Raw genomic sequence first — 26,407 nt, 5'->3', positions numbered from 1 at the left:
GATCCTGGGATGGGATCCCTGGATGGAGTCTCACATGGGGCTCCCTGCCATGGGGCCTGCTTCTCTCTCTGCCTATGTCTCTGCCTCTCTCTCTCTCTGTGTCTCTCATGAGTAAATAAATGGAATCTTTGAGGGGAAAAAAAAAGTTTGTGGGGAGTCAAAAGTTACACGCAGACTTTCAACTTACAGGGGTCTGTGTCCCAATCCCCGGCATTCATTGTTCAAGGGTCAGCTGTATTTATATACATATGCAGACATGCACATCATCTGTTATATATAGTATCCATATGTATATATATGTATAAATATTATAATATAAATATATATTTATATATACTTACAAATATTTATATATATAATTTTTTTAGTATAATATACATTTTAAAGCATATGGAATTAATCTGCTCTCCTTTCATGAAAAATACAGGATGGGTAGCAACATTCCATCTATTCCCTACTTTTTCAACAGTCATTCCAACAGCCATTTTAAGATACAAAGAATCAAAGCTGGGATCTCATGGCTTCAGCCTCCTATGGATTGCTTTCTAGCTTTTTGTATCCCTGGTTTTTTGAACCCCCTCACTATCTTCTGCAGGTAAGACTTATATTAGTGAAATTACAGTTATAATTTCCATGCTTGAAATTGACACTGAAGTCCATAATTTCTAAGTCAGGGATGCTATATATTAACAGTTATGCTTAGTTTTGATCTAATATGGTGGGTTTTATAATGGTCTCCCAAATTCTTCCGCGTCTTTCTCTTCCCTTTTCAATGTGCCACAGCCAGGATGCTTTTCCCTTCTCTCTGAATTTTTTGGTTTCCTGTCCCAATTCCTTTATATTCTCTTTGATTTAAAACATCTCTTTCAATGATTTACATTTGTTCTACATATCCTTTACTCCAACTCTTTATCTAACACTCCCGCTATGAAGCCCATTCTGACACTAAGAACATGATAGACTTCTTTTAGAAATTCCTAAACTACAGGAAACATAATTTTTTTTTTCTTTGAGAAAAGCATGCATCATGCACTTAACTGCTTTACCAATGGGGAAACTGAGGCAGGGAAATGATAAGACTTGTTCTAGGCCATAGAACATACATAAAGTGAGAAGTAGCAAAATTGGGACTCTCAGATTAGTTACTACCTAAAAACTAAAGAGAAAAGTGCCTAAGATTAGAATAGCATCATTTTTTAAAGATTTATTTATAGAAGTAATCTCTACACCCAACGTGGGGCTCCAGCTCACAACCCTAGGATCAAGAGTCTCATGCACTACTGACTGAGCCAGGGAGGTGCCCCTAGAATGACTTTCATTAATTTTTTCTTTCTTTCTATTGAAGTATGCAATTTGCGTAGGAATTTTAATTTAGATTTTCAAGGGCTTTGTTAAACAGAGAAACCTAGAAATCTGTTAGAAGTAAGGCTAATGACCTTCAGACAGTACTCAATCCCTGCACTGTTTCTTTTTTTTTTATTTTAAAAACATTTATTTGAGAGAGATAGAGCAGGAGGAAGGGCAGAGGGAGAGAATCTCAAGCAGAGTTGGAGCTGATTTGGGGCTCAATCTCATGGCCCTGAGATCATGAGTGGGTCCTTAATTAACTGAGCCACCCAGGTATGTACCCTTCCTCTAGCTCCTTTTGAAGCGTCTTGGAGGAACACGAGTTTCCAAGAGCCCTTCATTCTTCATTTCAGTTATTCCAGAGAACCCTGCCTGGAGCATATTAGATTGTTAGCCAGTCAGTCTTCTTTATGAGAACTGTATGTACAACCAACCTTCCATTACCCAATTTCAAAGTATAGGTAGTAGATCTGGGTTCCTTCCAGACCTGTTGCAATGGAACCTCCTGGGTCATGGGACTACAAATAGGGCCAAGTAAGTTTCTCCCTTTTTTTCCTCAACAGGGTGACAACTACTGCTGTTATGAAGTCTGTGGCCTTGGTGATTATTTTTGTTTTTGTTTTTTAGGTAGGTTGTATACCCAACACAGGGCTTGAACTCACAATCCTGAGACTGAGAGTCACATGCTGTGCCGACTATCCCTGGGTTTTCTTCTTTCTTTCTTTCTTTCTTTCTTTCTTTCTTTCTTTCTTTCTTTCTTTCTTTCTTTCTTTTTCTTTCTTTCCTTTTTTTTTTTAAGATTTTATTTATTTATTTATTTGAGAGATAGCAAAAGAGCTAGAGAAAGCACAGGTAGGATGGAGGAACAGGATTGGGGCTCAATCCCAGGAGCCTAGGATCATGACCTGAGCCAAAGGCAGACATTTAACTAACTGAGCCACCCAGGGGCCTGCCTCTAGGTTTTCTTTCTGTTTTAAAAATCATTTCTGTGATTTTATATATATTTTAAAAATGTTACCTCTAGTCTCAGGTTCACAATTTCTCTGTGGGACACACATCTTGTACATAAAGGCTACAGACTAAAATATTCTCTCTTGATCAATGGGTTAGTTGAGTCAGTAGCAATTGAGATATACTTTGTTCAGGGCTTAATTCTGACAGTTATAAAGGAATTACAATTACTTCTTGAAAAGATGTCCATATAAAAAAATTAAAGGTAAGGTTACAGAACAAGTACAAATAAATCATCAAAAGCCAGTACTTGGGAGCTGATAGGAAAGGGGTTAGAGTTGAGTGGAGTTAGTCAATGAGGGCTTTTTGAGTTTTGAAGGCAGGGGTATGGGTTTGGCAAAGAGGATAAGAGGGTCTTTCTAGCAATAATGCATGACAATGGTAGAGAAGAGAGAATGAACAAACTGTAATGGCCAAATGGTAAACAGGTTAGCTTACTAAAACTGGAGAATCCATGTTAAAAGCTAAGAAAAACAAGTCTAAGGACAGTTCACAGAAAGCCTTAAATGGTTATAAATCAAATTTGCCTTAACAGACAAAAGGGAGCCTTATGGGTGCTTGCATAATGAGAATAACTTTTTAAGAAGCTGAGATACAGATGGACTGGAATAAAACAAAACTGGAGAGTTAGAAAAATAGGGAAGCTGGTACCAAATTTTTCAGGAGAGAGAGAGAGAAAAAAAGGGGTGGGTCCTGATGCCAGTCCTGCCATTTATTCGCTGCATGATCTTGGGGAAGTCACTGAATCTATGTGTGCCTGTTTTCTCATCTGTAAAATGGGAATAATGGCACCCACCTAAATGAGCTGTTGAAAGGATTAAATGAATTAAAGTATGAAAAAAGTTTAGTAAACACTCAATATATTCAATTATTAATTCAATTATTAACATATTATTAAAATTATTATTATAATTTCTATGACCTATAAATAAATGGTCATAGGGACGCCTGCATGTAACAAAAGGCTCCATCTCACATCTTAGTTTGAAAGGACTGCAGTCGTTCAGTTTGTCCTAAAAGGTATGCAGGATTCAGAGGACTAGAAGGGAGGCCCAGTGTCCAAGACAACAGCCACTGGTCTCACAGGGCAACTGAGCACCAGAAATGTGGCTACTCAGAATTGAGATGTGCTATGAATGTAAATTACACCCTGGATTTCAGAGCTTCAGTGTGGGGGGAAAAATCTCAATATTTTTTATTTGATTACATGTTGCAATGATATTTTAGATATGTTGTCTTAAATAAGATGCATCAATTTCACTTGTTTCCTTCCTTTTTTTTGATGTGTTACTAGAAAATTTAAAGTTACTTAGTTGGCTTGATTATGTTTCTTTGTACAGTGCTCATCCAGTGTATCATTCAGCATTGAGTTTTGGAAATTCAAGGGTTCTACATGTGAAGGTCTTATAAAGGAATATGGGGATAATGGATAAATCTCTTTGCCCTTGACACTTTAAAAATATATAGGTATATACATGTGTATATACAATATATTTATATTAAAATATATCTAACCCCAACTTGTGAGGTATCTACAGAACTGACAGAACCAGAGTTAAAGTTTAACTTTATTTTTAATTTTTAAATTTTTTAAAAAGATTTTACTTATTTTTTCATGAGAGAGAGAGAGAGAGAGAGAGGCAGAGGCATAGGCAGAGGGAGAAGCAGGCTCCCTGCGGGGAGCTCTCCATCCCAGGACCCGGGGAACATGCCCTGACCAGAAGGCAGATGCTCAACCACTGAGCCACCCAGGCGTCCCTAATTTTAACTTTAAAGAGGCCACAATCGGTAAAGGGTCTTTTAGCTTAAAAAAGCAGAAACAAAGATGAAAACGGGAAAAGGGTGAAACATACCTTATTTTGAACATTAAATCATGGAAACAAAAATATGCCTAACTTTTGAAATCACTCCCTTAGATGTCCAGATCGCATTGGTTAAGTAACCTGGATTATTAAAGGTTTTCTGCCAAATTTTGTCATAATCACCTCCTGAAGTTGCTTCTTAAAATAACAGGAAAAATGACTGCCAAAGAGCCTCTAGTCAGGGGCTTTCTGCTGATCTGGAGGTAAAAATCCAGTTAGGGGTTTTGCTCCGAATTGATGGTTTAACGTTTTTACCCTGACCGTACCAGCCAATGTATAGGCTTCAACTTCCCCATAGAGCAAGGGGTGGAGGAGGGGTGTCCTCACACGCCGTCCCTCCGCTTCCCAAGCCCTTCTGGGCTCCTTCCGGCTGGCCACTAGTGGGCTCTCCCCAGGGGCGCCGACAGGTGCAGCGCCCGGAGCCGCCTCCCGCCCCCAGCTCGCGCCCGCGACCCCGCGCTCTGGCGTCCAGCCGGCCGCGCCCTCGCGGCTCCGCCCCCTCGCGGCCCCGCCCCCTGCCCCGGCGCGCGCGCACCCCGCGGGGGCGCGCCCGGCCGCCGGGGCCGCGCACGCAGCCGCCGCCGCCGCCGCCGCCTCCGCCTCCTTCCCTCCCTGCGGGCCCTCCTCCCCTGCCCTCCCCTCCGCCCCCTTCCCCGTAGGCAGCCCGCCCGCCCGCCCGCCCGCACTGCCTCCCTCCCGGCCCCGAGCGCTCCGGCTGGGTCTCTCCCCCGCCCCCCCCAGGCTCCCCGGTCGCTCTCCGCAGGCGGTCGCCCGCGCCCGGTGGATGTGGCTGGCCGCCGCCGCCCCCTCCCTCGCTCGCCGCCTGCTCTTCCTCGGCCCTCCGCCTCCTCCCCTCCTCCTTCTCCTCCTCAGCCGCTCCTCTCGCCGCCGCCGCCGCCTCCACAGCCTGGGCCTCGCCGCGATGCCGGAGAAGAGGCCCTTCGAGCGGCTGCCTGCCGACGTCTCCCCCATCAACTACAGCCTCTGCCTCAAGCCCGACTTGCTGGACTTCACCTTCGAGGGCAAGCTGGAGGCCGCCGCCCAGGTACGGCGACCCTCGGGGCCAGCAGTTAGGCCGCGGGCTGGGCTGGGGGCCCGGCGGGGAGGGCGGGCGGGCCGGCGGGCTGGCGCTGCGGGCCCGGGGCTGGGCGGCCGGCTCGGGGGCCGGCGCGCCCCTGGGGGGGTGGCCGCGGGGCGCCGGGGCCGCGCTGCGCTGCCCTGCTGCTCTGCCCGGCTGCGCTGGGGCCCGGGCCGCGCTGCGCGGAGCCGGGGAGCTGGCGGGCCTGCCCGAGAGCGCCTCCACCACCGCCCCCCGGGCGAGCACACCTGTGCGGCCCCCTCCCCGGGCCCCGGCCCCCGGCCCCCGGCCCCCGGCCCTCCCGGGCTTGCTGGTGTTCTGGGGGAGGCCAGAGGGGTCGTCGGCGTCCACGCTCTGTCTCCACCTCCTGACTCAGTGCTTTTCTCCGGGTCCCCCTACGCCCCACGGAGGACACACTGGAAGGGGGCGGTCATCTGGGACTCCGGCCCCGCGGCGCGTTAGCGAGGAGGGGAGATCCGACCAGGGGGGAGAGGGTGACAAGGAGAATGCTAATCCCAGGCAGCCTGGCCGAGTTCTCCCCGCCAGCTCCGGCCCGAGGGCTGGGTTTCCACGATGATCCGCCCCCTCCCCCTTCCCCTTCCCCTTCCCCTCAAGTGACAGTGCAGCAGTGACTTTGTTCTCTCCTAACCTCTAGAGAAGCTGAAGGAGGACCCCCCATCTCCGCTTTTCCCTCCCATCTTCCTGGCTTTTGCAGCCTGTGAAGCAGGTGGATTTATTGTTACAGCAGTGGTTGCTTAGCAGTACTCTCCTCTGAAAGAAGCTGCTAGTTTTAGCATACCACTGTTGAAAATATTCCATTACTCTTCATTGCAGTTTTTGGTGAATCATGCTTCCCACCCCCCCCACCCCCCGCACCCCCAAACATTATCTGAAGTACTGTTTGATTTTGGAGACTCTTTGTACCGATGCCCTACAAAGGTCCTGAACAATAGACATCGTGACATACCCTGTTATATGATGTATTATGTGAAGTCTGTGATGAAAAATGGTAATTATTTAGTAGTTATTTTCTAAAAGAATGGTGGTCAATCTGTTCTGTTTTCATTTCTTTCTCACTGCAGTCAGAGAGGAAAAACCAGTAGGCCTCAACCGTAAAGAACAGGGTATATATAGCAGCGAAATGAAAGAACTGTACAGTGTTGGAATGAATTGAAAGTTTGAAGTTGTCTTTGAAAGCTGAGTACTCAGATTGAAAATATGTCTGAAAGTGTAGAATTACAAAGTACGCTGTCATATATATATGGAGTGCTTGTGTGAAAGCATGAGGGCCCTAGGTTCTGGCTGCATCAAAAGGCAAAACTTCTCCCTTGGAAAGTCAAGTGATTTAAAAAAAATTCCATTAAGAATATGAATCAGAATGAGTGTATCTTTGGTCTAAATTAGGATTTGAGAGTGTTATTTGGGAGACTGTTTGTTTAAGCCAAGTGACTAGAATGTTTGATATATATTGGCAGGGGGCAGATGGGAGGGATTGTAAACAGTAGTGTGTCTTGTGACTTGGCAAACCTGCGGGAAGAAGGACCTCTGATGAATGAGTTCGCATTATATGAGAAGACTTAAATGTAAAAAAAAAATCTTTTTTTTTTTTTTTACCTCGTTAGTTGGGGTCATGGGTTCATACTTTTGAGAGCTGTATATATTTGGGAAAATTTTTCAGGAAAATACTATCCATGCAGGTTTTTAAGTGATTATTAGGAAGTGACGGTTTTACTTAAGTATTAGGACAGAACGAGATGCAGTGACATGCTGCTTCTCCTTACCCCTTTTCTACTTGTTTTTCCAAAGTGATGAGAAATATGTGAACGGCTGCTTTGGGTCATTGAGGGAGTACATAGTAATGTACTAGGTATTAACAGGGAATTGTTAATTTGATAACAAGGAAATCTTTTTTAGTAATAGGAGCTTTTTAAAGCAATTCTTTTCAGAAATTCTTTTCAGGCTATGGCAACACAAATGAAAGATGGTACGATAGTGAATTCTAACAGATTTTATTAATAATTGGACTTTTTAATTGTACACATTGCCGCCTTTGAAAGAGTAAAGGAGCAAATGTTGGTAAAAGTTAACATTAGTAGTAAAAAGCATATATTTGTGTTTTTGAGATCCATGGACTGGAGCAATAAGTTCAAATTGTGGCATTAGATGGTATCTTATTGTGGAAATCTAAAAATGTGGACAGGACTATATCTCTAGAAATCTAGATTTATAACTGTTACTGGATCAGTTTCCTAACAGTTGGGAGTCATATTACACAAAGTATGCAAGTCTCTTGGTTGCTTTAGTTGCAAAATTTTATGATAAGCCCAGAGTATTTGTACAGGTTACATATTAGAAACTTAGTGGATTTTTAACCTGGTCTGGGGTGTGCACTCCTGGGGAAGGTGAAGAAATTAGTCAGTGTGCACTGACTTTAAAAGTAGTTGCCTTTTACATAAGTGAGTGTGGTCTAGGTCAGCAGGTTTTGCAGAAGTGTTATCATAGGTCTAGAGAAAAGGGACATTCTCACCCCTCCCCCTGCAGCCCCTTTACATTAGGACATTTGAGAGCAATGGATTTTTGTAGCTGTTTTGAATTGTGACTCTCTTGCTTTGTGGATAATTAATTAAAAAATAGGTAAGATGTTTATGTGAGTGGCTACAGTGCCTTGTTATGAGTGCATTGTGGTTTATACGGTAATTGGGCTTTCTCTTATGGAAATATTTAATCTGTGCCAAAGAAATTAAATTCATCCTTCAAGGCCAGAAGTCAGGATATAGTAGACAATCCCGGGCCTTTGCCAACAAAATATTCATGTTGGTGATGACTAAATTGGCACTTAGAGGAGAGTTACAGATATAGTAGTTTGTTTGGCAGGCTAAAACTTGGCACCTAAATGGATGTTATTGTCAACCCGATGTTATGGAATTTTCTGCCCAAATTTTGCATATTTTCTTCTTTTTTTAATCTTTTTTTAATGGTTTATTTATTTAATGGAGAGAGAGGGAGAGTGTGAGTATGTGGGGTGGAGGAGGATCAGAGGGAGAAGGAGAGAGAAACTTGAGCAGACTCTACACTGAGCATGGAGCCCCATGTGGGGCTTGATCACATGATCATGACCTGAGCCAAAACCCAAGAGTCGATGCTTAACAGACTGAGCTACTGAGGTGCCCCTTGCATATTTTCTATGCAGTCATTTTGGTTGTTTTTTCATTATTGAAATAAGTGGTAAAATTAATAATTTGGGTAGCATTGTGCTAGATCACAAAATGGTCTTATGAAATTAAATTTGAAAGGTTGGTGATAAGAAATTGAACTTGTTCAGATCTTCTAATGTTTCTTGAAATGTATATATGAAGAAACACCTCAATATAAGAAACTTTTAGGGACACCTGGGTGGCTCAGTGGTTGAGCGTCTGGGCGTGATCCTGGGATTCCAGGATCAAGTTCTGCATCGGGCTCCCTAAAGGGAGCCTACTTCTCCCTCTGCCTAGGTCTCTGCCTCTTTCTGTCTTTCCGAATATATAACTGAAATCTTAAAAAAAAGAAATAAATGTTTATATGTTAAGCTTTATCTACTATCATCTGGCAATGAATTTTGCAGTGAATTTTCCAGATAAATGAAGCTTACTTACCCTTTGAGGCACTTAGACTTTAAAAAATATTTACTGATTTGGTTGGAAATATTCCAAAAATGTATTTTTTTAAACTTTAGCTCCTCATAATCTAGGTTTGTTTCTTTTCTTCTTTTTTAAAATACTGAACATCATTCTGAACATCTGTCATTGATACTTGACTTGTAACCACAGATTACCCAAAACTATGCACTATAATTTATTAGTTTCATATCTGTTCTTTATTGTTGTTGTTTTTTTTTTTTTTACTGTTCGCTTTTTACTTCTTGCAGCTTATTGTGCCTTGTTGCTGCCTATTGTGCCATTTATTCCTTCTTCTAGCTTATTGAACTTGACCTGAGGAGGTATAAGTAACCAGATAAAAAGCTTGTCTGACCTTAAAAAGAAATTTCTAAGTGAAGGTTTGATGGACTTTCTTCTGAATGAAGGGAATGAGCTTTATTGTATGGACTTTGTATCATCTATTCTGGCTTTTATATAGTCTTTTTTTTTTTTTTTTTAACTTCCGGGTTCTAGGTAATTGATATTGTCCAATACAACCTGGACAAATACGATCTTGAGTAGTAAATTATCTATGAAACTTCTCTGAACTTTGCTACATAAATGAGCCTATTCTTATTGTGAGGTAGATCTTATTGTAATCTGTATGTGAATCAGTGGCAAAAGATTGAGTCTTCCAGTGGCTGTTTTGTTGTTAACTGAAATTACTTCCCCAAATCTTGGCAATTCAGTTTTGAACATCATTTAAGTATGTAGTTCTCAGTTTATTTAGCCACTTGTAACTACTTTAAGATTTTAATTTAAATTAGGAAGTATTTTAGAAATGCAGAAAAGTAACCCACCACACAGGTTTAACAGATATTAATGTTTTCCTTCATTTGTTTCAGACTGTGCTTATTGTTTTTTGGGCAGTAAAATGTCATAGATACCACTAAAATCCATTTCAATCTCTTCTCACGCCCATCCCAAAGGTAGCTTCTCTTTTTAGGTATAGGTATTATTCCTATATATAGTTTTAAAGTGTTTTTTTTTTTTTTTAAGATTTTATTTACTTATTCATGAGAGAGTCACAGAGAGAGGCAGAGACATAGGCAGAGGGAGAAGCAGGCTTCCTGTGGGGAGCCTGATGTGGGATTCGATCCCAGCACCCCGGGATGCTGGGTGACCTGAGCCAAAGCCAGATGCTCAACTGCTGAGCCACCAAGGTGCCCCTATATTTTTAAAGTTTTATTGCATATGTAAGTAGCCACAAACAATAAATAGCAATGTTCTGTATGTTTAAAATTTTGATGTTAGTACTACATTTGACTTTCTGCAACTTGCTCTTTTCAATGTCTCTTTTGTTAGAAAACTTGGCTCAATTTGTGTCTGCTAATTATTTGCTCCTATTGTCTTTAGAAATTATAGCCCTGTTCCACAAAGGCAATGATTATTACCAAATTTTAACGATGAAATAGCTTGTAAGGCAAAGTGACTCAGGCTTCAGGCTGACTTGTATTTGGAGTTGTCACACTGGAGATTTTCTTTTACTAAAATCTGAGGGCCTTGGAAATCAGAGAAAAGCCTCTTGGGTCTGATAGTACTTGTAGATGTATTTCTGAGTGATTGTAATAAAGATTCATTCAGGAAAAAAAGTTCTCTCATATTCTTGCCTTCCTAGCTCAAAGGAAACTTCCATTGTAAAATTGTTACCAATAGTCAAATTGCCTCTTCAGTAGAGCCATTACTTAGTGTTTGGTTCAGTTGAAGTACAGTCTTTTTGGGGCTCCAAAAAGACTTAATCCTGGGTTTGAAACAAGGAAACACTGTTATTTTATTCCATTCCATATGTTGTATCAGTTGATACAAAATATATGTCAACTCTAACATTTTGCTTCTACTTTAAGTTTGCATACTGTGAAGATCTTAATGCTGAAATTCCTTTGAATTGTTACCTGTATATATTTTTTTAAAGATTTAATTTATTTATTTATGAGAGACACAGAGAGAGAGGCAGAGACATGAGGGAGAAACAGACTCTGCAGGAAGCCCGATGTGGGACTCAATCCTAGGACCCCAGGATCACCACCTGAGCCAAAGGCAGATGCTCAACTACTGAGCCACCCAGGGATCCCTGGGTGGCGCAGCGGTTTGGCGCCTGCCTTTGGCCCAGGGCGCGATCCTGGAGACCCGGGATCGAATCCCACGTCGGGCTCCCGGTGCATGGAGCCTGCTTCTCCCTCTGCCTGTGTCTCTGCCTCTCTCTATCTCTCTGTGACTATCATAAATAAATAAAAATTTAAAAAAATTAAAAAAAAAATACTGAGCCACCCAGGTGCCCCTATTACTTTTGATAGTGGAACACATCACTAACATGATGATGTTAATATGTGAGAAATCATGTACTGAATCATCAGGTCAGTGCTATTGTTGGGAAAACAAAAGAGCAATGTTATAGTGTGGTAGTCAGGCACTTAAGTCCATGTAGGTATCTTAAGTCTGTACATGTATAGCTGACATCCAAAGTACTATGTAATATGGCACATAGTTTTAAAATTTTATATCATTCTGATAAGCACTTTATAAATTGTTAGATAAATGCTGTTAGATGATATTCAGAGCAACATCTTTATGATTACAACATGTTTAATCTTAGTTTCTGTGTATGTCTTTTTTTTTTTTAAGTCTATGCCCAACGTGGGGATTGAACTCACAACCCTGAGATCGATAGTTGCATGTTCTATCAGCTGAGCCAGTTACATGCTCTTCTGTGTGTGTGTCTTAATAACAACATCTATTAACTGATTACTGTGAATCAGGCACTAAGGGCTAAAGCAAGCACGTTTATCCTGTTTAAAATACATGTCTAATATAAGGCAGAGTATACTGTCAGATTTTAAAAAATTGAGTAGCGTTGTACTATTAAGGTAAGTATTTTTATTCCTTTGGTTCTTCCCTCCCACCCTTCCAGAAATGGCAGTATCTTGAAAAAAAAAATTAGTAGCTATTCAACAAGCAGCTTAATTCAGTAGTATAAACAGGTGGGTTTTCCCTAAACACAGGAGGAATTAGAATGTACTTATAAGTGGATGTTGTAGACTGTGCCTTTCCAAAGTATACAAACACTTTCCCTCAGAATGCTACAGTAGTAGTGAGGTAAATGTCATTTGGCGTATGTAGTAGTGCTGTACAGGTATCTTGACATTGACTGATTAATAACTGCTTGGCTATCATTAACTTCACTGTAGATGTTGATGGATAAAAATATGGTTGCTTAGATAAAGATGAAAATGTGTAAGTAAACTGCTATTATCCTGTTGGCATAAACTTCAAACTCTGGAAGGTTTTTACTCATTTTACTTTTTGGAGACACCTCCCTCCACCCCACCCCAGGGTCATTAAGTGCTTCATTTCTCTGTTGTTGAATTTTCTAAAAGTGAATTTATAAATAGACAAAGGGATCTTTTTTGTTTGTTCAAATGTAATGCTATAAACATCCAATTGGGACAGAAAAGTTTTAGTGCTGTTTAGGAATATTCCTGGTGAAATAAACAGTGTGAAGGATTATTACCACTTAACAAATTTATTTATTTATTTTAAGATTTTATTTTATTTATTTATTTATTTATTTATTTATTTATTTATTTTTAAAAATTTTTTAAAATTTTATTTATTTATGATAGGCACACAGTGAGAGAGAGAGAGAAGCAGAGACATAGGCAGAGGGAGAAGCGGGCTCCATGCACCGGGAGCCCGACGTGGGATTCGATCCCGGGTCTCCAGGATCGCGCCCCGGGCCAAAGGCAGGCGCCAAACCGCTGCGCCACCCAGGGATCCCTTAAGATTTTATTTTAAAGTAATCTTTACACTTACCTTGGGGCTGGAATTCAGCAATCCCAAGATCAGGAGTTGCATACTCTACTAAGGCAGCCAGGTGTGCTTACCACTTAAAAAAAAATTTTTTTTTAAAGTTCATTAAATGACATTTTTGTTTAGAAATAGAAGGATTTATGAAAACTTTTTTTTTAATTTTTAAAAAAGATTTTATTTATTCATGAGAGACACAGAGGCAGAGACACAGGCAGAAGGAGAAGGAGGTTCCATGCAGGGAGCCTGATGCGGGACTCGATCCCAGGATTCCAGGATAACACCCTGGGCCAAAGGCAGGCACTAAACCACTGAGCCACCCAGGGATCCCCCAAAGGGTTTTATTTTTTATTTTTATTTTTTTAAAGATTTTATTTATTTATTCATGAGAGACAGAGAGAGGCAGAGACACAGGCAAAGGGAGCAGCAGGCTCCCCATAGGGAGCCCGATGTGAGACTCGATCCCGGGACCTTGGGATTAGGCCCTGGGCCGAAGGCAGGTGCTCAACTGCTGAGCCACCCAGGCATCCTGGGTTTTATTTTTTAAAGCTAAGCACTACACTCAGTGTGGGGCTTGTCCCCAAAATCAAGAGTCTCATGCTTTACCAACTGAAATAGCCAAGTTCCTGAAAAGGATTTTTTTAATGGAGCCAAATGTATGTGTTAGTGATTTTGACAGTTACAGGTTTACTAACATACTGTCTATAATTTAGGTCGGGTAATTTTAGTTTGAGATTAATCATGTTTATTGATTATTAATAAAATGATTACTCTTTAGTATAGCTTTTTCATATAGATATTAAATTAAATTAGTCCTATCTCCTTACCTAGTTCTCTGTTCTCTGAGTGATCTTGAGGTACTCTTGACCTACATGTGGGTTTTATTCGGACTGCAGTGATATTGCAAATTTTGTATTAGTTACCATCAATTACAGTTTGGAAAATTGCAAATGAAATAAGAAATTTGTGACTTTTTTAAAAAAAGCAATCTCTCTGTCCGATGTAGGGTTTGAACTCAGACCCTGAGATCCAGAGTTGCATGCTCTACCAACTGAGCCAGCCAGGAGCCCCTGTGACTTTTTTAAATTGGAAGACTGTCAATACTAAGTCAGCTTTTAAGTATAGCAATAATGGGTTGGCTCCACGCAGTGGTTACCGCCTCCTTCCATTATGCGTAGCCTTCACCTGGCCTACTCTACTCACCCGCTTGGCTATCTTCTGTAGATATTTGTTTGTGATTTAGGACATCTGTACTTATTTCATTTTTAGATTTTGTTTATTTATTTATTTTAGAGAGGGGGGAGAGAGAGCTCTCGAGTGAGCAGGGAGGGGCACAGGGAGAGGGAAGGGGGAGGGAGAGGAAGAAAGAGCTGAAGCAAACTGCATCTTGAACAGTGAGCCTGATGCAGCGCTCCATCTCACAACTGTGAGATCATGACCTGAGCCAAAACCAGGAGTTGGATGCTTAACTGACTGAGCCACCCAGGAGCTCCAGTATTTTTATTTTAAATTTAGGCCATTCAAATGAATGATCTGAAAATGAATTTGAGGTTCTGTTTAATGCAACAAGTATATAAAATCAAGTTTACAACCAAATTGAAAAATAGGCAAGGGTTATGAATGAACAATTTGCAGAGGAAAAGCAATGACCAAAAAAAAAAAAAAAAAAAAAGGAAAGAAAAATGAAGAAGAAGAGAAAGATGCTTAACTAGTGTTACTAGTAATCAGGGAAATTCTAATTAAAGCAACAGTGGGGGATGCCTGGGTGGCTCAGCAGTTGAGCGCCACCGGCTTTCAGCCCAGGTTGTGATCCTGGAATCCCGGGATCGAGTCCCACATTGCACGTCCTGCATGGAGCTTGCTTCTTCCTCTGCCTGTGTCTCTGCTTCTCTGTGTGTGTGTGTGTCTCTCATGAAGAAATAAATAAAATCTTCAAAAAAAAAAAATTTAAAAAAAGCAACAGTGAAATACTATTTAATGCTTATACTGTCAAAAATCTTCAAGTCTTTGGGCAGCCTGGGTGACTTAGTAGTTTAGCGCTGCCTTCAGCCCAGGGCATGATCCTGGAGACCCAGGATCAAGTCCCATGTTGGGCTCCCTGCATGGAGCCTGCTTCTCCCTCTGCCTCTCTCTCTCTCTCTCTCTCTCTCTCTCTCTCTCTTTCTCATGAATAAATAAATAAAATCTTAATTTTTTTCAAGTCTTTTTGAGGATGATGAAAGTGAGATTTCTTTATTCTTTGCTCATGGGAGTGTTAGTTGAAACTAGAGTATAATTGGGATATTCTTGGTAAAGAAAAATGTGCACAAAAAATCATGGACCAAGATATTTATTATAATGCTATTTTAAATAACAAAAGAGTGGAAATAATCTAACTTCCTTTAGGAAGGAAATGGATAAATGCAGTTCACTTATAGAATGGAATTCTATATAGGAGTTAAAATAATGAATTAGATCTATATCTGTCTGCATTTATCCATTTCAGAAATACGGTAAAAAAAAAAAAAAGCAGGTTGCAAAGGCTATATATACTTGATACTATTGTATAAAATTAAAAACATTGTTTGCTGATATATATATATATATATATACACACACATACATATATATATATAGCAGAAGTACTATACCTACATGAGAAAAAGCTACATTAGCCTTCCGAGAGTGGTTATCTTTATGAATGAGGAAGAGAGGATGGAGCTTTCATTACATCTGTTTTGTTTTTTGGGTGGGGGGGGGATCTGAAACAAGACAAAATCTTAAAAAGTTTATTTAATCTTGGTAGTGAGTCATTAGTGTCTGTTACATCCAAAATGTTACTTTGGTAAGAGAAAACATTTGAAGAATGTTTTATGAAGTTTTGACATGGTTTATAATATCACTTTTCTTCCTCTGTTCTTACAGAAGGTCTTATGATGGGTTTTGATGTATAGGTTGAAATACATAATTAGTTACAACATATGAAAAATGCTCCTAATTAATTTGTAATTTTTTAAATAAAAGTTTAAGTAGAAAAAATTGCTTTTATTTAGCTCATTGGCCAGATTTTTAAATTTTTAAAATGCTTAAGTGTTTATTGTTGCTTTTAATATAATTTGGAAAATGTGAATCACCTTGGAATACTTAAAACTACTTATTTATTTTTGCCATTGATCTATAAATACTCAGTCTAGGTTTTAGTGATGTCTGGGTCTAAAAAAATTCCCTGTGACATACATTAGGCCAAGATGAAGATGCACATGTTATTAACCTAGGCTATTTCTGACACTGCTGGTTTTTCTTTTCCCCTTAGGTGAGGCAGGCAACCAATCAGATTGTGATGAATTGTGCTGATATTGACATTATTACAGCTTCATATGCACCAGAGGGAGATGAAGGTAAGAGTTGTTTTCCATTTAATTTGCTGTCTGTGTGTGTATGATGTGTGTGTGGTGATATATACATTTTCAGATTAAGATATCAGTTTTTGTTGCTTTAGAAATAGGAAGCATTTTTAGATGTTCATGGGAAATATTTTAATAATCTGTTCTATGAGATAAAAGAAATGCCACAGTCTAATTCTGCTTCAAACATTAACATATTTTGTGATGCTAGGCAGATTACATTTTCATAAATGTAAAATGAATAGAATACCATGCATATAAAGCTGGAGGGTTATTTTTTTAAAAGACTTATTTATTTGAGAGAGAGAGAGCATGAGCAGGAGGGGCAGAGGGAATCCCAAGCAGACTCCACGTTGATTGTGGAGCCCAACACAGGGCTTGATCCCACGACCCTGAGATCACAACCCGAGCTGAAACCAAGGGTTGGTCACCCAGTCTACTGTGCCACCCAGGTGCCCTAAGCTGAAGAATTATTTTAAAAATAAGTGTTTTGAACATGAAAGGTTGGTTCATCAAATGGCTTAGTTCATATGAGGTTTTCTTTCTTCTTTCTTTCTTTCTTTCTTTCTTTCTTTCTTTCTTTCTTTCTCTTTCTTTTTTTTTAAAGATTTTATTTATTTTTTCATGAGAGACAGAGAGAGAAGCAGAGGCATAGGCAGAGAGAGAAGCAGGCTTTCCACAGAGAGCCCAATGCAGGGACCCCGTGATCATGACCTGAGCCAAAGGCAGACACGCAACCACTGAGCTACCCAGGCACCCCAAATGTGGTTTTCTTAAAGTGTTTTTTCCTTCTTGAATAATAGATTAAATTTGGGAGAATGAATCTTACTTATAATCGAGAAAAAATATTTGCCTTATGGAATGTGGAGGTTAGAAATTAGATGACCAAGTTAGTTACAGAGTAAGAATATGTTAAAAAGAAACATTACATAGAGTGTGTGGGAACTCAGCATCTTTAAAATGAGAACTATTTTAGACCTTGTAATTACAATAAGGATTAAATTGAGTAGTCAGTTTTGGCCTGATATCTTATTCCCACATAAGCTACATTTTAAAAAGTTGTCAAGTTTGGCATGAACTTACAAGTAAATTGGAACTGAAGTGCTTTATATTTTTGACAAAATGATTTTTTTGGTTAGTCTCCACTACTCTGAGACTTTCTCTTAGAAATCTTTTCATTTGATGTCAGGGTGCCTGGCTGGCTTAGCTAGTACAGCATGCAACACTTGATCTCAGGGTCGTGAGTTCAAGCTCCACATTTTACTTAAAAAAAAAAGAGAGAGAGAAAGAAAAAAAGAAAGAAAAGAAAGAAAAATTCTTTTTGATATCAAATAAGTTAGAAATTTGACCTTTTAGTTCACATTTTGTATTTGCTCTTTCCCCTCTCTTTTACACTGAAAGGAAGCATATAAGTAACTGGAAAATATTTATTTCATGAATTTTTCGTAAATTATCTTGTCTGTAGAAAGACCAAAAAACAGTAGCAGTTGAGCAGATTATTGCCAAGAAGTACTTATGTTTGATTGTTTGTGAGATCAAACTGCTGTGATTTTTAAGTTAGAGGAACAGATCCTTCAAATGGACTTTGAGTGAGTGCCAACATTAAAAAAGTTGTGTGGTAATAAAAGAGGGATTATTTAATTTCTTTACCTGTGAAGAAAAATATAAGCACCTTAGCCAGCATATCAAGACAAGCTTGCTTTGTTGTAGGTAGAGAATAAATTTGGTATAGAGTTTTAAAATGGTGCCCAGTATGGATAGGAAGATAGTAAATACATGTGCGTCCCTCCATTTGGCATGGTTTCAGCTCAGGTTTGTTTTTATCTTCCTCTGCTAAAATGCCAGGAAAGAATTCAGAGAACTCAAATGCTTTGAGTGTGCATAACTGAATGGTGCCAAGCCCATAATAGTCTGAATATCAAGGAAGCAGTGTTTGTGTTTTCACTAAGAGGGTCAGAAGAGAAATGAAAGCTTATAGAAGTGAAGGGGGACTTAGAGAGATTCAAATAAAACATTACTGTTTTTTAGGTACATAAAATATTTTCTTCAAAACTAGCTAAGGTGTATTTTTCAACTCATTTCTCCTGTAGCAACAGAAAAACCTAGATTCATGTGTAAGCTCATCTAATTTTAGAATATAAGAGAATGGGAAATTATATTAATGTGGAATTTTAAGGTTTCAGTCAGAAACAGATTTGGCCTTCAGACACATACACAGTGTAATTTTACCCTTGGGCAAAGTAGCATTTCTTGATTTTTACCTTATGGAAGAGTACAATGTGTTGTTTCTTTAGAAATTAGTAGTTGCAAATTTGACTGCCAGCTCCTTCCAGGGCTGTATGGTTTGGCAGAGGAATAATTGAGTCAATAGGAAAAGTACCATTTTTTAACCCAGCTAATCTCATCTAGTACAGTACCTATTCATACTTATGATTGCCTTCTGCAAGACTGAGTTACACATCTGTAGCCACTAAATCGTACTTTCAGGTAAAATCAGAAAATCATTCGAAAGCACCAAATTGCTGCTGCTTTGTGTAAGTTTTTAATTAATGGAAAAAGCGCCATCTTGTGATTTGTGCAGTGACCCAGAAAGACCTATTGGCATATGTCTCTTTAAACAAAGGCACTGCCTTTTCAACAGAAACAATTTATTTTAAAACCTAATTGAGATATTTGTAATTTTTAAAAAATGAGAACTCAGTAAGAAAAACGGCTGAAAACTGTTTTTTTACTGTTCTGCACTTCAAGGGTTGGTGAAATCACTAGCACTTAAGCCCCAGTGCAAGGAGTGCACCTCCCTACACAGTGCAGGGGTTAGTATTGTCACCAGCTTCTGCAAGAGTGCCTGAACTCAGGTCCTGACAGGTAAAGAGACTTTTAATTTATCATTAATAGATGGCTTGGGCATAACCATGTAGAGAATGATCACTTGAAAAGTTTTGTACCAATTTTTCCCTTAGTATTCTCTGTCAGGTGTGTTTGTAGCATTAGCTGTGAAGGAAAAAATTTTCCCTATTTCATACAAAGTTCTAATTCATAGCTTCAGATCCACCAGCATCTCCTTGGCTTATCCATATAAGGCATGTAAATTTTAATAAGGTTATTCTTGAAGTGGTTATATTTTTCAGCTTGTGCAGATGAGCACATGTATGTGTTTAATGAAAGGATAAAACCACTTAGTCAGAAATACTGCCAAATATTAATAATTTTGAGGAAAACTATTAATTTGAGAAAAATGAATGGTTCCTCGTACTTGATCATAAGTCTTTATCATAAGCTTCAGTAGGGCTTTATAAACCTATCAGTGATATATATTTTGTCATGCAGTTAAGTGTGGGTAGGAATAACATTAATAAACCACCATCTCTTTGCAATAGAGTTGTTTTTGTCATCATGCATGACTAATTAAGTGCTGGCCCTTAAATCTGGAAAATTGAAGAGGAGAGAAAATAATCTTTTTTTTTAAGATTTTATTTATTTATTCATGAGAGACACAGAGAGCGAGAGAGAGGCAGAGACACAGGCAGAGGGAGAAGCCGGCTCTCTGCAGGGAGCCCGATGTGGGACTTGATCCCGGGACTCCAGGATCATGCCCTGGGCCAAAGGCGGCACTAAACCACTGAGCCACCCAGGCTGCCCGAAAATAATCTTTTCTAATATAAATGTATTGAAATATGGTACAGAATTTCTTAAGGAGATTTTAAGTGAAAGGAATCAAAGTATAAGTTTAGCTATACAAATAACAATATAGAGTAGGGGGCCTCAAACCAAAGTTACTATTGGAATTAAGCAAATAACAAACATGAATGAATTGAACTGGATGTAGGAAAACAAGAAGGTTGGGACAGAGACCAGACGGAATAGTGTATGTCTCACATAAATGTATTCAAATTTTAAAGAACTTCTCTAGCCAACGGAACAATTTTTTGAGCTGTATTGATTTCAGTTGAATTTGCAACCTTTCAGGGAACTGTGGTGTATGATGCATATTCATTATCACTTGGAAATGAAGATAAGACTTGAGCCTGGATGTTTTGTTAAAAAGAGTAAAACCCTTATGAGATTTTTCTAGATTCTTAATTGAAATTGATGTATAATATGCCATATTACTATTAAATATATTCAGCAAATTATTTTAACTTGCTGTATATATTCCAGTGGTATATCCTTTTTAAAGATTCAGAATACCTCTTTTTAGGTAGCTTTTAGAGTTTTTCAAGCACTACAGTGACTCTGTGCTCTTATTTTTATTTTATCTCTGCTTTATTTACAATTCCTGAGTATATTGAGTTTTGGGGAATTTGAACATAAAGTTTATTATGTGCTATTATTCTTCTGAAAAATGGGTATATTAATACATAAGTTAACCATTATTCCAGGCTATATTGAGGAACCAAATATTTTCCCAGGTCTCTGGTAACTTTCAGGGCATTCTGTTTTTTGAATTAAATGGTGATTTTATTTTTTATACTAAAAACTTCATTTTTCAGAGCAGCTCAGAGTAAAAAGTACAGAGATTTCCTGTCCCCTCTCCCTTTCCCTCATTATCAATATTCTGAACCAGAGTACATTTGTTACAGTCAATGAACCTATATCAGCACCTCATTAGCACTCAAAGTCCATAATTCACGTTAGGGTTCACTCTTGGTCTTATACAATCTATGGGATTCAACAAATGTAAAATGAGATGTATTCACCATTACAGTATCATACACAGTTGTTTCACTGCTCTAAAGATCCTTTGTTTATCCAACCCTCCTTCCTAACCCCTGGCAACCACTAGTCTTTTTACTGTCTCCATGGTGTTGCCTTTTCTAGAATGTCCTATAGTTGATGTTATACTGTAATATGTTGCCTTTCATTTGGCTTCTTTCACTTACTAATAATGCATTTAAGTTTCTTCCATGTCTTTTCATCATTGCTTGAGAGCTTATTTCTTTTTAGCTCTGAATAATATTTCATTGTCTGTATATACCAGTTTATCCATTGACCTATTGAAGGACTTCTTGGTTATGTCAGGTTTTGGCAGTTATGAGTAAAGGTGTAAATATCCATGTGCAGGTTTTTGTGAGCATGTATTTTCAGTTCCTTTTGGTACATACCAAGGAGCATGGTTGCTGGATGCAATGATAGGAGTGTGTTTAGAGTTGCCTAGCTGACTCAGTCAATAGAGCATCTACCTCTTGATCTTGGGGTTGTAAGTTCAAGCCCCATGTTGGGTGTAGAGATTACTTTAAAAAAAAGTTCATTTAGTTTTGTAAGAAACTGCCAAACTGTCTTCTAAAATAATGGTATCGGGCAGCCCTGGTGGCTCAGCAGTTTAGCGCCGCCTTCAGCCCGGGGTGTGATCCTGGAGTCTCCGGATCAAGTCCTTCGTCGGGCTCCCTGCATGGAGCCTGCTTCTCCCTCTGCCTGTGTCTCTGTCTCTCATGAATAAATAAATAAAATCTTTAAAAAAAATAAAATAAAAAAATAAAATAACAGTATCATTTTGCATTCCCATCAGCAATGAGTGCAGTTCCTATTGCTCTGCATGCTCCCAAGACTTTTTTTTTTAAGTTCACATCATCTGTGAACAAAGACAGTTTTATTTCTACCATTCCAATATGTATAACTTTTATTTCCTTTGCTTGTCTTACTGTGTTAGCTAGGACTTTTCAGTGCAATATTGTAAACCAATGGTGAGACATCTTTGCTACATTCCTCATCTCAGCTAGAAAGCTTAGAATTTCTCACCATTAAGTATGTTAGCTGTAGGGTTTTTGTAGATGTTCTTTATCGAGTTGAAGAAATTCATCTTTATTCCTACTTTGCTGAGAGATTTTATAATGAATGGGTATTGGATTTTGTCAAATGCTTTTTCTGCATCTTCTGATAATTGTGTGATTTTTCTTTTTTAGACTGTTGATGTAATGGAGTACATTAATTGATTTTTGAATATTAAAACTGCCTTGCATACTAGGATACATCCCACTTGGTCATGGCATATAATTCTTTTGATATATTGCTGGATTTGATTTGCTAATATTTTGTTGAGGATTTTTGCATTTATATTCATAAGAGTTATTGGTCTGTAGTTTTCTTATATGTCTTTTGTTTTGATAATAGGGTAATGCAGGCTTCGTGAAATGAAGTAGGAAGTATTCTGTCTGCTTTATGCTGTGGAACAGAATGTAGAGAATGCATATAACTTTTTAAATGTTTGGGAGAATTCACAAGTGAACTATTTGGGCCTGTGCTTTCTATTTTGGAAGGTTATTATTGATTGAATTTCTTTTTTTTTTTTTTAAGATTTTATTTATTTATTCATGAGAGACACAGAAAGAGAGAGAGGCAAAGACACAGGCAGAGGGAGAAGCAGGCCCCACGCAGGAAGCCTGATGTGGGACTCGATTCCGGGACTCCAGGATCACACCCCGGGCTGAAGGCGGCGCTAAACCACTGAGCCACCGGGGCTGCCCTGTCTTTTCTCTTTTTCTCCTAACTTGGCTTGTTTGTTTATAATTTTTCAAAGAATCAGCTAGGTTTTGTTGATTTTTCTCTACTGATTTTCTATTTTAAATTTCATTGATTTCTGCTCTAATTTTAATTATTACTTTTCTTCTGCTTATTTTGGATTTAATTTGTTCTTCTTTTTCTACTTTCTTAAAGTGGAAGCTTAGATGATTTATTTTATTTATTTTTTTAAGTAAACTCTGTGCGGAATGTGGGGCTTCAACTCATGACCCTGAGATTAATAGTTGCATGCTGTGCTGACTGAGCCATCTGGGCACCCCTAGATTATTTATTTTAGATCTTCTTTTGTAATATATGATTTCAGTACTATAAATTTCCTTTTAAGTGCTGCTTTCACTGAATCTCACAAACTTCGTTAAATCGTATTTTCATTTTTATTTAGTTAAAAATATTTAAAGATTTCTTGAAGTTTCCTCTTTTACCGAGGTATTATCTAGAAGTATTAAATTTTTTTCATTTCCAAGTATTTGAGGATTTTTGCAGCTATTTTTTCCATTATTGATTTCTAGTCCTAATTCCTTTGTGGTGGGGATGCCTGAGTGGCTCAATGATGGGCGTCTGCCTTCGGCCCAGGGCATGATCCTGCAGTCCCAGGATCCAGTCCTGCATTGGACTCCCTGCATGGTCCCTGCTTCTCTCTCTGCCTATGTCTCTGCCTCTCTGTCTTTCTATGTCTCTCATGAATAAATAAAATCTTTTTAAAAATATTTTATTTATTTATTCATGAAAGACACACACACACACACACACACACACACACACACACACACACACACAGAGAGAGAGAGAGGCAGAGGTATAGGCAGAGGGAGAAGCAGGCTCCATGCAGGAAGCCCGACACGGGACTTGATCCCGGGTCTCCAGGATCATGCCCTCTGCCGAAGACGGTGCTAAACCGCTGAGCCACCCGGACTGCCCTAAATAAAATCTTTATTAAAAAAAATAATTCCTTTGTGGTCTCAGGGAGCAGACATTTTATGATTTCTGTTTTTAAAAATTAGTTGAAGTGTGTTTTATGACCAAGAATTTGGTCTGTCTTGGTGAATGGTCCAAATGAGCTCGAGTAAAACAATATTGTGTATTGTTAACACAATATTTGATGAAATAGTCTATAGATGTCAGTTACATCCAGTTGATTGATGGTGCTATTGAGTTCAACTATATCCTTACAGATTTTCTGCTGCTAAATCTGTTATAGATTTTCTGCTGCTAACTTCTGATAGAAGGGTGTTTAAAGTCTCCAACTCTAATAGTAGATTCATCTGTTTCTTTGTGCCATCCTATCAGTTTTTGTCTGGCGTATTTTAATGCTTTGGTGTTAGACACATACACATTAAGAATTATGTCTTGCTGAAATACTGCCCCCATTCTCATTATGTAATGTTGCTTTTTACTTTTCTCACTTTGAAGTCTGTTCTGTGAAATTAATACAGCTACTCCTACTTTCTTTTAATTAGCAGTAGTGTATCTTTTTCCATCCCTTTACTTTTAATCTGTAAAGTTTTTTTAGTGGTTGCCCTAGAGTTTGCAATATATGTTTACAACTAATCCAGTCACTTTTCAGTAATACCATAGTGATTCACAAGTAGTATGAGTACCTTATAATAACAAAATATTTCCAGTTCCTTCCTGCCATCCCTTGTATCATTGCTGTCATTAATTTCATTTATGCATAAACATACACACACATACACAGAAGCCAGCATAATCAAAAACATTGTTACTATTAATATTTTGAACAAACTGTTATCTTTTAGATTAAAAATAACAATACATATTTTTATTTTACCCTCAATTATTCATTCTCTGATGCTCTTTCTTTGTGTAGATCCAAGTTTCTGACCTATGTTATTTTCCTTTTCTCTAAAGATGTCTTTTAACATATCTCGCAAAGCCTGTCTACTTGCAACAAATTCTCTCAATTTTTGTTTGACAAAAGTTGTTTCTCCCCACTTTTTTTTTTAGATTTTATTTATTTATTTGAGAGAGAACATGTGAGCAGAGAGAGGAGCAAAGGGGGAGGGAGGGAAAGAATCTTAAGCAGATTCAACATTGAGCACAGAGTCCCATGTAGGGCTCCATCTCATGACCCTGAGATCATGGCCTAAGTGAAACCAAGAGTCTGATACTTAACCAACTGAGCAACCCAGTTACCCCTCTCTCCACCTTTTTTTAAGACTTAATTTTTTCACATCAGTTTAGGTTCACAGCAAGATTGAGAGGAATATTCTCTTTCACTTTTGAAGGATCATTTTGAAGGATACAGAATTCTAGTTAGTTTTTCTTTCTCAACACTTTAAATATTTCATTCCATTGTCTTCTTTCTAGCATGGTTTCTGAGAAGTTGAATGTGATCTTTTTATCTTGCTTTTCTATAAAGTGTTTTTTCCCTCTGGCTTCTTTAAAGATTTATGTTTGATTTTCTGAAGTTTGAATATGATATGCCTAGGTTTAGGGTTTTTTTTGGCATTTATCCTGATTGGTCTTCTCTGAGTCTCTTGGGTCTATGGTTTGGTGTCTGACATTAATTTGGGGAAATTTTCAGCCATCATTGCTCCAAATATTGCTTTTGTTCCTTTCTTTTTCTTGTGCTTCTGGTATTTCCATTATGTACAGATTAAACTTTTTGTAGTTTTCCCATGGCTCTTGGATATTTTATTCTGGGTTTTTTGTTTTTTTTTTTTTTCTTTCCGTCTTTTTTCTTTTTCTTTTTCCAGTTTTGGAGGTGTCTTTCTTTTGTCATTACTGCAAGCTCAGAGATTGTTTACTCATCCTTGACCAGTCTAACAATCACTCCATGAAAGGCATTCTTCATTTCTGTTACTATACTTTTAATTTCTGTCATTTTTTTTATTTCTGTCATTTTTAATTCTTTTCTAGAATATCTGTCTCTCTACTTACATTATACATCCATTCTTGATGTGTCTACTTTTTTCACTAAAACTCTTAGTATATTAATCATAGTTTTATTTATTTATTTAAAGATTTTATTTATTCATGAGAGACACAGAGAGAGAGGCAGAGACACAGGCAGAGGGAGAAGCAGGTTCCCTGCAGGGAGTCAGATGCAGGACTAGATCCCAGGACCCCGGGATCACTACTTGAGTCAAAGGCAGCTGCTCAACCAGTGAACCAACCAGGTGCCCCTTAAACATAGTTTAAAAAATCTAGTCTGAGAATTCTACCATTCCCACCATAACTGACTCTGATTTTGATGCTTGTTTAGTGTCTTCAGATTGCATTTTCTGCCTTTTAGTATGCTTTCCAGTATTTTTTGAGAGGCAGATATGATGTACTGGGTTAAAGGAACCACAATAAAGTAGGCCTTTAATAACACAATGGTAAGGTGAAGGGGTAGGGAAAATATTGTATAATTCTATGACTAGGTCTCAATCTTTCAGTGTCCCTGGTCTGAACTTCACTAGCACTTTCAGGTTTTCTCCTCCATTGGTGGGACAGATTACCTAGAGGGGCTGGTGTTTGTTCTTTCGCTTACCCCAACTAGTTTAGGTTCTGATAAAACCCAGCAGGTTAAACTCTGGTAAAATAGTTTCTCTTAGAGGGCTGGTTTTGTTAAGAACAGAATGCTCTAGCATATTTCAAGATAGCTCCTTTTCTTCTCCCCCTGCCAGAAGCATGAGGGGATATTTCTTTGATATTCACTGTTAGGACCTGGTAACTCCCAGAGGTAAAACTCACAAGACCCCTATGATTGAGTTCTCCTGAAATTTT

The 26,407-nt window shown here is 38.7% G+C and overlaps 1 protein-coding gene across 1 annotated transcript in view; it reads left to right on the top strand.

Moving 5' to 3' along the window:
• The first annotated feature begins 4,908 nt into the window (after window positions 1-4,908).
• Window positions 4,909-26,407, top strand: part of NPEPPS (aminopeptidase puromycin sensitive) — a 101,665-nt gene continuing 80,166 nt past the window's right edge. The window contains exons 1-2 of the mRNA XM_041725446.1: window positions 4,909-5,265; window positions 16,069-16,153. Of these exons, the coding sequence (XP_041581380.1) occupies window positions 5,005-5,265; window positions 16,069-16,153 (346 nt within the window). The 5' untranslated portion in view covers window positions 4,909-5,004. The remainder of the gene's footprint in view (window positions 5,266-16,068; window positions 16,154-26,407) is intronic.

The sequence above is a fragment of the Vulpes lagopus genome, chromosome 12 (assembly GCF_018345385.1).
Source record: "Vulpes lagopus strain Blue_001 chromosome 12, ASM1834538v1, whole genome shotgun sequence".
Taxonomy (NCBI): domain Eukaryota; kingdom Metazoa; phylum Chordata; class Mammalia; order Carnivora; family Canidae; genus Vulpes; species Vulpes lagopus.
Note: the sequence above shows the minus strand (reverse complement) of the source record. Positions and strands in the feature narration are given on the sequence as shown.